General features: G+C 36.0%; 1 protein-coding gene across 11 annotated transcripts in view; it reads left to right on the forward strand.

The window, feature by feature from the left end:
* The window catches only part of RNF111 (ring finger protein 111), a 62,942-nt gene extending 50,288 nt beyond the window's left edge, over positions 1-12,654 (forward strand). For 7 of the 11 annotated variants that reach the window (XM_064456522.1, XM_064456523.1, XM_064456524.1 and 4 more), the window contains exons 11-14: positions 8,857-8,949; positions 9,870-9,965; positions 10,901-11,028; positions 11,385-12,654. In XM_064456522.1, coding sequence (XP_064312592.1) covers positions 8,857-8,949; positions 9,870-9,965; positions 10,901-11,028; positions 11,385-11,502 — 435 coding nt within the window. In that variant the 3' untranslated portion in view covers positions 11,503-12,654. The remainder of the gene's footprint in view (positions 1-8,856; positions 8,950-9,869; positions 9,966-10,900; positions 11,029-11,384) is intronic. The other 4 variants (XM_064456525.1, XM_064456526.1, XM_064456529.1 and 1 more) reach the window with 3 other exon arrangements.
* Positions 12,655-14,440: the final 1,786 nt, after the last annotated feature.

Genomic DNA, 14,440 nt, shown 5'->3' on the forward strand with positions numbered 1-14,440 from the left:
AAGAAAATACACCAGTGTTTCTGTGTGTTGCTCTCGGATAGGGAGCTAGAACAGGCTCATGTCTAATTAGAGAAAACGGGTTAGGACACTAAAGTATCTAACTTCAGCTCTTGTAAAATGAAACATATTTGAATTGTCACTTGCATTGCAATGCATTGACCCTCTGCATCTGATTTTTAAAGTTCAGATTCTTCTTCAATGAGTTTTGGATTGTTAAAGGTACCAACTTTCCACCCAGTGCATGAGGACTAGCACTGGTGCTTTATTTTTAAGGTGTGTATACAGCTCAGCTAGAATTCCATTTAGAGATTTGGTTGTTTTCAAACAATATTTGGTGTTCATCAACCTAATTCTGTGTGATAAAGTATATAATTTTGTAGCATAAAGTGTTATAAGCAGCAGGAAGCGTGAGGGTAAACTAGTCCTTGCTACACACAACTCTCTTTAATCTACAGTAGAAAACCAAGGAAAATCAGTATAACTCTCTGATTTTTACAGAGTATTGTTCTTGAAAGGATGTTTGTAGTTTTTTAAAAATAGTCTTCATTTTGTTTAATGGAAATTCAGAGACACAAATTTAGTTTAACGGAGTATGTTTAGTGTTTCTGTGTGGTATTCTGTGTGGCAAACCCATATTTATATTTAAAGCTAGATAATCTAAACAAAATTGTGGGCTCATCTGATTCATTCGGCTCATCAACGAATGCTAAAATTGTAATTAAAAATCAACCTGTAAGTCTTGTCCATCCAAAATTCCTCTGCTAGTAGCCAGAATTGACATCTAGGGATTGAACAGTAAATTTACAACCAATAACTGTAATAGCTGTCCCTTCATAGTCTGGTCTTATGTCACTTGTTCCTTGCTAATTAACTAATGAACATGATGATAATCCTCAAGTACTTCCCTGATGTATCAGGGTTAGTAATTCATTGATGTGCAGCTTGTATGCTTACCAGATACTTTCTAGAGCAGTCTGTATAATTTGGTATTTTAGTGTAGCCAACAAGATTCTTACTGCAGAACCTTCTCCTGTGCATCATCTATTTAAATTTAAGATCTGCTGCATTCTTCTTCAGTTAGGTGTCTGGTTTTTGAAGTGGATGAAAAATGGCTTGCCTCTCTAACGTTTTTTTAATGTGTTGTAGCAAAACATCAGTTGCTTTAGGTTCTGAAACAGAAAGGGCTCTTCTAATAGTTCAGGGAGCTGCAAATGCATTATGAGGTGGCAAGTTAAACATATGTCTATTTTTTACCTCATTTTCTCTCAGGGCTAACAGTCAATTATGGGATTTATTTCCACTATTGCTGTGAAGTTTCTAGAAACTTCAGAATGCAGCTGATCCTTACATTACAGTGTGATGAGAAACTTTTAACTTTCATAGGATATTCCTACAACTAAAATGTCACACAAACAAGTAGTTGGGACTCTGATGTTTATCTTTTTAGCAGTAGAGTGGAAGAAAGGTGTGATAGAGAATCATCAGAAGTATTTCCTGAATGTGTGATAAAATAGTCTTGCCCTTCTGCTCAGTAACTGCTGTTATTAATTGATAAAAAGTGTCAGATAAAATAGGGGTCTTCACAGAAGCTTGTGCATGTCTCTATGTGGGGATATCTAATACTCATAACAGTAACTCATTAATCTCTAGGTGAAATGGAATTGGAGTTTTTGAGGTTTTGTACACACTGTACTGACAGCATGTTTTACAGTGTATAGGCTGCTGTAAGCAGCACTTCCTCAAATGTTTGGGATCTGTTTTGAACCTTGGTGTGATTGGATCAAGTGTTACAACTCTGAAGTTGTGTTCCGAGTCTCTGACTAATTTGATCTGTATTTAGATTACATGCACTAGAAGAACATAAAGGCAGATTAGAGCACTGCTGGAAGTTATATATACAGTAAGGTCAAAGCATTACAAATGCCTTTTGATGATTCTACCCCTTCTATGGCAAGAATGAAAGCCAAAGTTTTCTTCATTTGCATGTGTGTGAAAGTACAGCAGATCTGTCAGCGAAATTGACTTTGAATATAGAGCAAGTAGTCAGTGAAGTTTTGCATCTAACAAACTTAACTGGCTATTAAACAAAAAGTACCATGTTTTTATTAAAGAGCAACAGAGTACTTGCAGCTGTCACCTGGATTTTTTCATTGTAACTTAAGGAATTAGGGATGGGGAGGAGAGGCTGAACTGTGACTAGACTCCCTCTGCTAAGTAGTTAATGCTAGGAGGCGTGTTTTCGTAAGTAGAGGGTACTAATTAGCAATTTACAAGGCTCACTAGTTGTGTTCTTGATGCAGATGTCATCAAACGTTGATGTTCTCCATTCTTTATTGGGGGGGAGGGAGCGGGATGGAAGTCTTTTAAGTAACTCATGCAGTTGCACTACTAAAACATTCTTTGCATTGAATCCGCTTTCTGAAATGGCATGCTGCCCAATAGGCAGCGTGCATTTTCTTCTGTCTGTTCTGGAGTACTAAAACCCCTTCAAACGGCTGCCAGACCATAAAGGACATAATGGATTATTTGGGCTTTAATGACACTAGTACTCTGATATATCAATTTCAGATTTTTATTGGAAGCAGATAACCTAACCTTCATCTAGTCAGTGCTGGAATGTAGACTTAGTTTTAATTCTCAGGGAGACAAAACGATAAAGATATGTTGGGAGAGATAATTAGTGTTCAGCAGCTTTGACAGACCAAATAGAGGGTGGGGGAAACCAAATCTCCTTTTCTATTAGCTTGGTTCAAGAAACTTTCACGTGTTTAAATGTTGCTACAGCAGGAATCCTAGATTAAAAGCAGTTAAAAAGAGCTTCCTTCATATCTGTGTAGACAAAGATTAGGCTGCTTCCCTCTTTGATTTAACACAGTTACTTTAAGTGTGACCCTGGCTTAAAGTAGTTTGTATTCCCATTGTTATTGCTTTAATGCCATATATGTGCTGTGGAAAGATATCCTGTCAGTGATTTTTATGATGGATTCCATTCTGGACAAATATCTGTTCTGTGAACTTCAACAACTTTTTTAGGAATAATGAACTAAGAACAATGCATGGCATAACTAAATATCAGACAAGACAGACACAGGAGACAGAGGCTTTATCTGTTCTTCTCTGATGCCAGTGCTTGTTGTTCGATGTCACTTCAGTTTCTGTTTACTCTGAGTGACTTTGGCTGTTCTTTTGGCAGTGCTGATGAAAGGCTTTTTGACTCTGAGTGCCCAGCATCAGTTATCACATCTAGGTGGACAGGATGGGAATTTCCATAATTTAATAAGCTGAGATGGATGTTAAGAGGAACGTGACTTTTTTGTAACAAACTATATACCAGCCATAATTCTCACTAGCCAAACCATACTTATGGCTGTAATGCATATCCAAGCAGAATTCATTTTCTTCTGTTACTTCAGGGGAAAAAAAGGTGTCCTAGTCTGCAATGAAATCTGAAAGGGGGAAAAGTCCAAAAAGAAATCTCCGGAAGCTGTTTCTAAATTTGGTTTAAGGAAACCCTGACATGGTCTCCTTCTCTGTGCTGCCAGCTCTGCTGTGTCTTATGTTCTCCAGATGTTGTCCATTTACCGGAATGACCAGAATGCTATGTTTAGCTATAAGGCTGGTTACTTTTTATAATTGCAAAGATGATAATATTTCTAACATTTTTCAGGCTTCAAAAAATAAAGGATTAAAAAAATGGAGAATAATGTGTTTACTCTAAAGTTTCAAAAGTCCGCAGACATTAGTTTAGAAAATGTCATTTAGTTCATCTTTGAAACAGGAACTTGCTCTAAATCTGAGTTTGTTACTAGGACACTTGAAAAAATCAGTGCTTTATATTTTAAATCTACTCTGTTGAAGAAAGGGTTATTTTTATTAGTTGGATTTGTTCCTGTTTGTCATTTAATTGGGGGTGGGGTGGAGTTAAAACAAGAATGTCCTGTTTATCTCCTGCCTTCATCTTCTCCCCTTCATAATCAAGGAAGAAAAACAAAATCCCTTCAGCTCTAAACTCATAACTAAACTTTAAATTTAATATAGACCTGAAATGAGCAGTGTTCCCTTTGTGCCTTTTAACTTAGTATACTTTTATTCCTGTTTAGGTGAATAACTAATTAGAACTTAAGCAATAAACCTGCCACTGAGAGAGTATTTTATTCAGCTTGTTTTTAAAACACGCAAAGCTGTTATAGATACAATTTTCAGATCATATTATGCATAGTAGTAGGAATTGGTGGTGGGTGGGGTTTTGGGGTATATTTTTGTTGGGGTTATATTTTAGTTTCTGTTTTTTATAAAATATATCTTAAATAATGGAGGCTATGTATGTGCCTTTCCAATTGTTTCAGCTACCTGTTAATCAAAGAAGCTGCTGGGTTATGCTGTTCCAGCTTCTTAACTTCAGCTTCTTCTGCCTTTTTGAATAGTGTCTTGTTGATTTGTGAATTTCAGGGATGGGGGAGGAAATTATCTGGACTTTACAGTTTGCTAGCTATGATGTAATACGTATCTACAGGGTTGATGCAGTCCTTGAGAAGACTCCTTAATTTACCTGTGAACCTAGACTGCAGTTTGCCAGTCAGAGGGAGATAATCTCTGGATCATAATTTAAAAAAAAAAGTTACCATAAGTAACTTTATTTTTTCTCAAGTGTTATACATCTAGCTTTTGTATGCTGTCCCCACTTTTTTTCTCTTCAGAACCTTACTGTTTTGTTCTTTTAACTGTTGAATGACTCAGAGTGGTTGAGGTCATCTTTTCACTTAGTTGTAAAAATTGGGAGGGATGTGGAGATCTAGGCCAGTAGGTCCCAGTACATTATGGCAGATGTGTGCTGGTCAGAATATCACTCCGAATGTAGTCACACAGGTATCATAGCTCTGAGATGCAACTGTTCCGTACAAAGAAAACTAACAAACTTCCTGTAAAATATCTGAACACTTGGCTTAAGGCTGTGACTTAATGTAGCTATAGTAGTTCCAGGTGAATGTTAGGTTTGAAATAGCCTTCATTAGCTGCATCAGATTTAACTGTATTTTTCAAATAAGGAAAATGGACATAATTCCTGCAGGTTAGCTGTTTCAGTGTTTCAGAATGTTTGCGTTGTAAATGGTTCAGATTTAGCCTTGAATTTTTTAGTTGTTGCAAATTTTTGTGATAGTGGGAAGCGTCAATAGAAAGTGCAAAACCAGAAACAGATTATACTTGTTCTACAGGAAACAAACAGTTCTTGGCAAACTTGTACTGGAATTTGAAGGTCCAGAGTATATTGCTTTAAAGTATATATTATAATTTGACTGTATCCAAAAGAATATATACAGGTACTGAGTGCAGACTGGCATTACCTTTAACTCTTTACTTTCTTCATTAGCTTTAAGCTTTTCTTCTTTTTCTTACGTTCAATATGAAAGCTTACTGAAAACATGCATCCATTTGTGTGTGAAGCTGTTTCCAGAGAGTTGAAATCTTCTCTTTGCATTTGAAGCTTGATGGTAACTGTCAAAGGGATTTTAGTTAGACTGTTCTTAGTGGGGCATTTGTCCTAGTTTTGGCTGGGATAGAGTTAATTTTCTTCCTAGTAGCTGGTACAGTGCTGTGTTTTGGAGTTAGTATGAGATTAATGTTGATAACACTGATGTTTTAGTTGTCGCGAAGTAGTGCTTATGCTAAATCAAGGACTTCTCAGCTTCTCACGCTCTGAGGACTGAGAGGGCTGGAGATGCACAAGTAGCTGGGAGGGGGCACAGCCAGGACAGCTGACCCAGACTGGCCAAAGGGACACTCCATACCATATGGCATCATGCTCAGTATATAAAGTAGGGGAAAGCTGGCTGAGGGGCTACTGCTGCTCAGGGACTGGCTGGGCATCAGTCAGCAGGTGGTGAGCAGTTGCATTGTGCATCACTTGCTTTGTATATTCTTCTATTATTACTATTATTGTTGATGTTATTATTACTATTTAGTTCTATTATTAAACTGTTCTGATCTCAACCCATGAATTTTCTCACTTCTACTCTTCCAATTCTCTCCCCCATCCAACCAGGGGAGGGGTGAGCAAGTGGCTGCATGGTGTTCAGTTGCTGGCTGGGGTTAAACCACAACAGCATTATTGATAGTTCTCTCTTGCCCATCTTTCCTCCAGCTTGTAGTCACAAATGTAATTAGTTAAAATCTTGTTATGTTAGCAGACTGCCTTTTCTGCAGGTGTAAAAGAGCTATTTTTTTCTTACAGAGATGGTTTTTCATCATAGAGTTTTACTTGGCCAAAAATGTAAGCTGTGCTCTGACAGTATTTTATAAAAGAGCCTGTACTTAATGTATGTTCAGATAATTTTAGAGATGTTATGCTGTTCCCCATCATGATAATATGAGGGCCCATTTATTAGCATGAAAATGTATTGTCCCGCACAATATTTCCATTGTCTAAGTTTAGTAGTTCAATGTGGTATGTACTCTGAGAAATTCTTTGGATTTGTAGTGCTAAAATTACATTTAGTAGGCTTCTTAAATAGATAGTCTCCAGTAGCAGAATTTCTTCCAAATGGGAGACCTGTCCAGGTGCATGTCACTGCAGTTGGTTAACCCTGATTTTTGAGGCAACTGAAAACTAATTATTGCATTACAGAAATATGCCGTGACTTTTACAGCTCCTGTAAAGATGCAGTATTTGCGCTGTCAGATCCATTGTTTTCCAACAGACTGTTTTCAAATACTGGTGAATCAGAAAAACAGGCAGTGAAAGTCACTCCTGAGACTTGGGTTAGGTTTTGTCAGGAGTTCCTTTCCTCTGAGTGGAGGCAGTTGATTCACTATGTAAAATACCAGGCAGTGGACACTTCCAGATGATGCCAAACAGGTCTATGCCTGGTAAAAACCTGGGACAACAAATGTGTTCATAGTGTGGTTGAGTGACCTGGTTCTTTAAATACATTTTCGGTCATTGGAAGACAAAGTAGAATTACATGCTTAAATGGAGAATGGATCATAAATCACCAATTACCTGAGACAGATTTCTTACTATGTAGTTTTTACAAGTTATTTTTACAAGTTATTTGTAATGTACTGTCCCAAATTTGTTACAGCAGCAGTTTATATTGTCAAACAGTAAGACCTGTGACACGAACAGATGTTAGTTACATGAAATGTTTAGGTATGCAGATGAATATACATATGTTGTGATAGAAAATTCTCCATTTGAAATCATATTGAATTAATGTATTAGTATATAATATCTGTAAATCTGCTCTGCATATTGCATAACAATTCTAGATCTTTAAATTGATGCACTGTTAGAGTTTGCAGCATCCTGTCTTGCTTATTTCCTGTCTCCAGCTCTAAGTAATACCAGGCCAACAGATATTTAGGCTGCTTATGAGAGAGAGAGACCCTCTGTATTAGGATCCTAGAAATATTCTGAAAGTTAAATCTTCAGTTTCTATTACTCTGGTTTGTAAAGTTCTAATATTAATATTGTGGCTGTATGTGTGGCTTATATTGGCACTATGTGGTCATCATTTAACAAGCACCCATGTAAGCTGTTTTAAAATAATCAGAATCTGTTTTAATCTTCTGAAAAAAAAAATTATTTAAGGCAGAGAAATATTTTCTATTCCTGTCAGCTTTTAGTTATCAGGCTGCCTTTGAAAAATATAAAAAGGTAGCTTATTGGTCTGTTATATTATGTGAGTAACTTTGTCTAGGCCTACGCTTTCTCACAATGCATTAATTCAGTTTTACACCTTTATATATGTTCAGCTTAGAAGTGTCTGCTGGAAATAAAAGCCACACATGAATACCTGACTTTATGAATAATATCTGGGACATCTGACTTGTTGACAGCCTCATGAGATGAACTTTGAGCTGCTGTATGGAGCAGCAGACATGTTACCAGCTGATAGCACAGAAAGGAAGATAGTACTTCTCAAGTACTTAAGCAGCAGTTAATTTGGAAATAATGTTACAGTCCTCGTATCAGTGCACTCTACATGATCAAGTAAACTGAATCTGGTGATCATCTGGGGTTTTTTTCACCTTGTCATTAAAAATTGCACCTGGTATGTTTCTGGCAAAAAGTCAATGTCATTATTCACTCATCTTTCATGGGTAAAAATAGAATGCAGAAGCCATGCTGTGGAGGTTGTCCTTGGTACATTAACTACCTTTTCTGCTTTGCTGTATGAAAACCACTGATGCTTGAAGTGCCTGTAGGGTATATCACTGGACACTAGCATTCTGTTCACTGCTTTTCTCTTAAAAACACAAGGAAGTCAGTGGATGCTTGAATATAGAGTATATGTAGAGTTGCCTGTGACTTTAGATGTGAGTTTTGAGTGTTACTTTTTTTTTTTTTAATCCAACTCTAAATTTGAAGTGTGTTTGAAGATGTTCAGTTGTTTTGGGTAAGATAAGGATATTAGCTGTTTCTTCCAGACTGAGTATTAGCCTTGTTTCTTCTGTGGTACTAAAAACTTATATTTAAGAATCTATAGCAAGTCCTTTTCATAACTTCATGCATAGCTTTTAGGTGTTTTGTTTACAAAATTAGGTAGATACTTTGTATAAACAACCATAAAAAAGTTGAGATTTTGAGACTTGGGAAGTGAGACCAAGCAATATGTAATGCAGATATGGAGAGACTATAAGAGGGTTGAGTCTCACTTCCGTTTTGCTTCTGGTTATGTTTAGTGAGCTCAGAGTGGTGTTGTGTTACGCTGTCAGTTAGAATTCTATGCTCAAGCTGAGGAGGATAAATAATAAGTGATTCAATAAAAGCAAAAGGATCTTAACTTTTACAAAGTGAACAGTAAAATACTGTAACTGTTCTGAATAGGTTTAACTTAACGTCTGCTGTTTGAATAGGTACCAGACATGGCGGGCTACCCTCACATCCGTTACATTTCATCGGGATTGGATGGAACATCATTCAGAGGCCCTTTCAGGGGCAATTTTGAGGTTTGTAATAGAATAAAACTAGATATATGTCAAAATGTGTCATGAGGGAATATGGGGAGGGCATACAGTAGAGCTAGTTCTATATAGAGATGTAAAAGAATCGCAAAGAAAATACCCTTTATTTATAGAATGACCTATTGTGAACTGGGGAAAAAAAAGCATATTGAGAAGTCAGTAAATAAACGGTGCCCTGGACAATGTAGGCTTAGGCGGTTATTAACTGACAGTACATCTTGCTCTGCCCACCACCCCAGTTAGTAGGAAGTAGTATTCGCATGGTGTGCTGGTAAAAGGTAGTGGTGTCTCTGAATAACTGTGCCAGGATCCTCCTAGTGAGGGTGAAACTTGGCAACTTTAACAGTGCTGTCCTGTTTGTTATGTAGGGCAGGAATTGAAACTGAGGGAAGGAAAAAAGAGAGAGAAAAAAAGGTATCAGATGCAGAGAGTTAATGACCACTTAGTCCACCGAAAACATCTTCAGTGACATCTCATGGTTCTAATAAACTCAATGCTGAAGAAAAACAGTCATTGTACTTCAACTTAAGCAACTTTTTTCCTTCTAATGACTGTTAGAAAACAAATATTTATATAGTTCATTTTAATTGCATTTTCCTCATTAGACACGCAAGTATGTGTGAAAATACTGATAAATAATCTTAGCTGATGCACAATTTCTAATTTTTTTTAGTAGTAAAACAGTGTTTCCCTATAACTTAAAATACCAGGCAGTGTTGTATGGGTTTTTCTATAGAAACCCATCACTTTTCCCACACAACATACTTTTTTTTTCCTTTGTCTGTATTTGAGTAAGTTGGGAATTGAGTCTGTTGTTCTGCAAATGGGTTAGAATAAAATTAATATTTATTCAAGGTAGTTTAAATAACAGATCTTGCACTGTTTATTCCTTGATAATTTTTTAGGAGCTGATTCACTTGGAGGAACGATTAGGCAATGTTAATCGTGGAGCAACACAGGGAACTATAGAAAGATGCACGTATCCACATAAATACAAAAAGGTGAGGATTTCTCAAATGTGGCCTGTCTGTAATATTTCTTTGAAAATGGAGTAACATTTATGTTTAGACTAAATCTGCAGAAATGTCAGCTTCAAAGAGTGCATGTTTTCTGTATCTCCCTATCTGAAGGACTGTAAGCAGAGCTTACAATGCCACTTCTTTCACCAAGAAAATTAAAAATTTGGTCCCTAGATAAGAGCTACTATAATGTGATAAAAGTGGTTCGGTATGATTTAGTAACTTGCCCAGCAGTTCTGAATAGCCTTGTTAGCATTGAAATAACTATTGGTAATAGCTAAATTGTCCAGAGACTTCAGTGATAACTCATCAAATAAAGTTAAGACTTCATTTTTGCAATAGATGTTCGTGATGCTTACCTGCTTGGTATGTATCATTTTAATCTTTACTCTGATCACATTAGGAAGACTGGGACACTAGGAAGTTCTGAATCTGATACAGAATTTTGGCAACTTAAGTTGTCTCTCAACTGGAGTTTATTATACCATAATACAGAATCCCATTCACATTTACATAGTGTTCTTTCACACTTGATGACTTAATAGTGACTTAATATCAGTCACTAGCAGTGACTAAAGACACTAGGTTTGAAAGGGTTTTTTGTGGGTTGGGTTTGGGGTTTTTTTTTGCCTCTTCATGAATGAAATGAAGATATTTATACATAGACAACAAGTAAAAGGAGTGATTGCAACAATATGAAATCAATATAATCACAGTCCAGTAGACTTTTGTAATTAACAATAGTTAAATAAATCTGAAATATCCTGTGATTTTGTTCCAAGTGCTAGTTGATGATTCATTTTGGTTCAGATACATTTGAATAAATATTATTAAATGTTTTCAAAGTAGTATGTGTTGAATATGTATTAAAAACAAATTTTACTCAGTTTGTCAATAATGTCATCTCTACTAATAAGGTAACAACTGATTGGTTCTCACAGAGGAAACTGCACTGCAAACAAGATGGGGAGGAAGGAACAGAAGAAGACACAGAGGAGAAGTGTACCATCTGTTTGTCTATATTGGAGGAAGGTGAAGAAGTCAGGTAAGTAGTACCCCTGAATATCAGGATATAATGTTAACGTTCTGGCTTTGAGACCATTCTTGAATATGGGGTACTACTCTTTGCAATAGTCCCTAGGTTAACAGAATAGTTACAATTAAAGACTCTCTGTCATTGAACCAATAAATAAAACAAGTTGCAATTGAAAACACACATTGTTCTTGGAACTAGACAAAATGCAGGTTCTATTGGAAAGGCTAGTAAAACTTGTGGAAAAACATGCACATTGCGAAAAGAATAGACACTTCAATAGCAAAACCCACATTACTGTTTTTCCAATGGGTATGTTGATATGGAAATGCTTTAACAACACTATTGTTCTTCTGTTCTGATGACAGGCGCCTTCCATGTATGCACCTTTTCCACCAAGTATGTGTAGACCAGTGGCTGATTACTAACAAGAAGTGCCCCATTTGCAGAGTGGACATTGAGGCTCAACTGCCTAGTGAAAGTTGACACCGCTTTCCAGAACTCTTGTCCTCCCTCTTGCTCCTTCTCACCCTTCCTAGTACTGCAGTCAACCAAAGATGGCACGACTTACCTGGGCAGATTTGGAAGCAATGAACCTAGAGTGCTGGCTCTGCTATATGGTACAACTAATGCTAGACCTACAGTTTATGTAGAAGACAGTTGAGTTTCAGTGTATTTATAAATGTGTTTTTTTAGGTTTTACATTTTTCCTTTTGATTCATTACTGTATTTTTGCATGGTTCCTTGTATTGCATTTGTTTGCACACATTATGGGCTTTGTGACCCCAAACTTGCAGGCAAGATTAGCTGCTTTAGTAGCTCTTTTTGGTTTGTTTTACATAGTATCGAGCTTTGAAAGTATGATTTCACTCATTACTAACCTTGGATTCCTTAATTTAATCACTCATATATTTTAGTTTAAATGTATAAAGATCATCTAGAAATGGATAATATGTATTGAGACATTCCTTAATTAGGAAAAAACAGCTGCTGTGTATTTACAATATAATTTCTGAGTCAAACAACATCCTTAATACTGGGAACAGAATATGAACTATATTTGGTTTGACTGATACATATAGCATACTCATCACCAGAGTTTTTGTCTGATCAGATTTGTGTTCATTTTTAAAATTTCAGCATAATGCAGATATATTTGAATGTCAATATTAAACATTTAGACTGCTGTTCAGATTGTATTTATCATTTTCTTCCTATGTCTAGAAATTTGAATCCCTAACTTAAATATTTGGTGCTGTGAAACAGCTCTAGTGAACACTAAATGTTGATTTCGGTTAGCTGGATTGTAGATACTTGCAGATAGAAAGAATTATTAGGGAAATGGAAAAGAGCTTAGGATCTGTTTGGTCTTCTGCTAACTTAAGTTGAAGTATCTGCGCACATTGAGGGGGTTTTTTAGTTTGTGGGGAGTTTTTGTTTAGTTGGTTTTAAAAAAAATATAAAACCATTCAATAGGACTTAGAGCTGCAAGGTTTCTGTTCTTGGATTTTTGGTGGTTTTGTTTTGGGCTTTTTTTTTTTTTTGGCAGGTATACATGCATTCATAGAACTTCTAAGGATTCCAGGCTTGTCTTGGGATTTTTATTAGTTTTAAAGTTAATAAAGTTAGCTAAATTCACTCGTCTCTTGTTTTATTTTTCATTAGTAAATTGAAAGCCTATAAATTTCTGTAGAAACTGAGACACAAACTATGTGGTTACCTAGTTTTTGCCTTGATCATAGATTCCCTCTTTATAAAGTACCAACGGTCCATCACTGAAATATTTTCTATAGTTAAGATTTGCTGCATAATATAGTATATAGAATTAAGTTATAATGTACTAACGTTTCGCCTTTGGAGGAAGTTTTAATCCACATCAGGATTCAAGTTGATTATCAACATTCTTTCACATATAATAGATTATAGTTTATTTAAATGTGCTCAACATTGCAAAATGCAAATGTGCAAAAACATTGAGACAGTATTACTGTCACTTTGGAAAAGATGCTCCTCGGGGACACCACCACATCAACACATCAACAAGCTTGCATTAAGCCACCTGCTTTGTAAGTGGATTGAATAATAAACAACTTCAGTTTGTCCTGTCTTCGTCTTTCATAATCAGATTAAATGTAAAATGGTTTACAGTAAATCTAGATTATGAACTGTTATGTTTACACTAAAAAAGTGATCCATTTATAAATATTAACTTATCTAATGTGATGCCGGTTTTTGTCTGGTTAAAGCTGCTTCCCTTTATATATATATTTTGTTTTGTTTTGTTTTTAAATCTGTTAGGAGTAGCATTTGCCAATGCAATGTCTATTGCTGGCAACAAATTTAACACCTCTGGCACTGGGACTTTAAGTGGAGAGAAATTTTATTCCAGCATGTGTGATTAATGGACATTTTCAAGCTTAATTGTATTGCTAAAACTGAACTTAAAACCACTCTTGTGCTTGTACGATGGGGCATATGGGAGAGAAGGCAACACATGATTCGACTGCTTCAAAACCTGACATGGTTTTATGATAAACCTTCTTGAACATTATAGCTGTAGCAAACTGAAAGTGAGTATGAAGTTGAAGCTGCATTGGTAAAAATTAATAAAAGTAACTGGAAGGACTGAACAGATACTTTTTTTTCTCCAGGGACTGTTGAAAAGAAGGGAAGTTAGTTGACCACTGATGCTTGAAGTCTGATGATACTCACTTTTAAAAGTTTACAAGAAGGTACTTGAGAGACCTAGGACAAAAAAACCTGGGCCTCTGAAATATTAGAGGCTCTGGGTATGTGATAGAATCTATTTTGGCTTCCTTACAGGACAAAGCAGCACAGGTTTGGGGGATTATTTTTTATTTTTTTCTTTTCAGGAAATCTTTTATGCGCCTGATTTGGGTGCCTGGTACTAGAGGTATTTTAGTGGTCCATGATTTGACTTGTTTTATAACTGCTACTGATATTGTCTTGCTTTTAAATGTATGCATAACATTGTAATGTGATGTTGAATGCTTAAGTATTTGCCAGGAATCAGTGTTCTGATCTTACATGCTATTGCAGGGGCTAATAAAGCTGCAGCCTACTTGTATTCCAGAAAGTTGTGACTTAACCATAATTTAAAGGAAGGAAAAAGAATAGGCTTTTGATTTTGAAAATCTCCACCACTTACTGTGCTTTATATGCTTAGATGCATTGCCTTAAGTTTTCTGCAGCATCTTTGACTTTGAAGATAAGATTCTCAACAGTATGCATCAAATTACTTTTCATATAAAATTCCATTGTAGAAAGAAATCCTTTTGTATGCAATAAATAAAATGTTAGACTGGTATAATTCAAAATCTGTTTCTTATGCAAGTGGTTGGTTTTTTTCCCCTTTTTGCCTTTTTTTGCCTTTGTAAGTCTTGTTCTGTAAAAATTCTTTTGC

Source organism: Phalacrocorax carbo, chromosome 7 (genome assembly GCF_963921805.1).
Source record: "Phalacrocorax carbo chromosome 7, bPhaCar2.1, whole genome shotgun sequence".
NCBI lineage: Eukaryota > Metazoa > Chordata > Aves > Suliformes > Phalacrocoracidae > Phalacrocorax > Phalacrocorax carbo.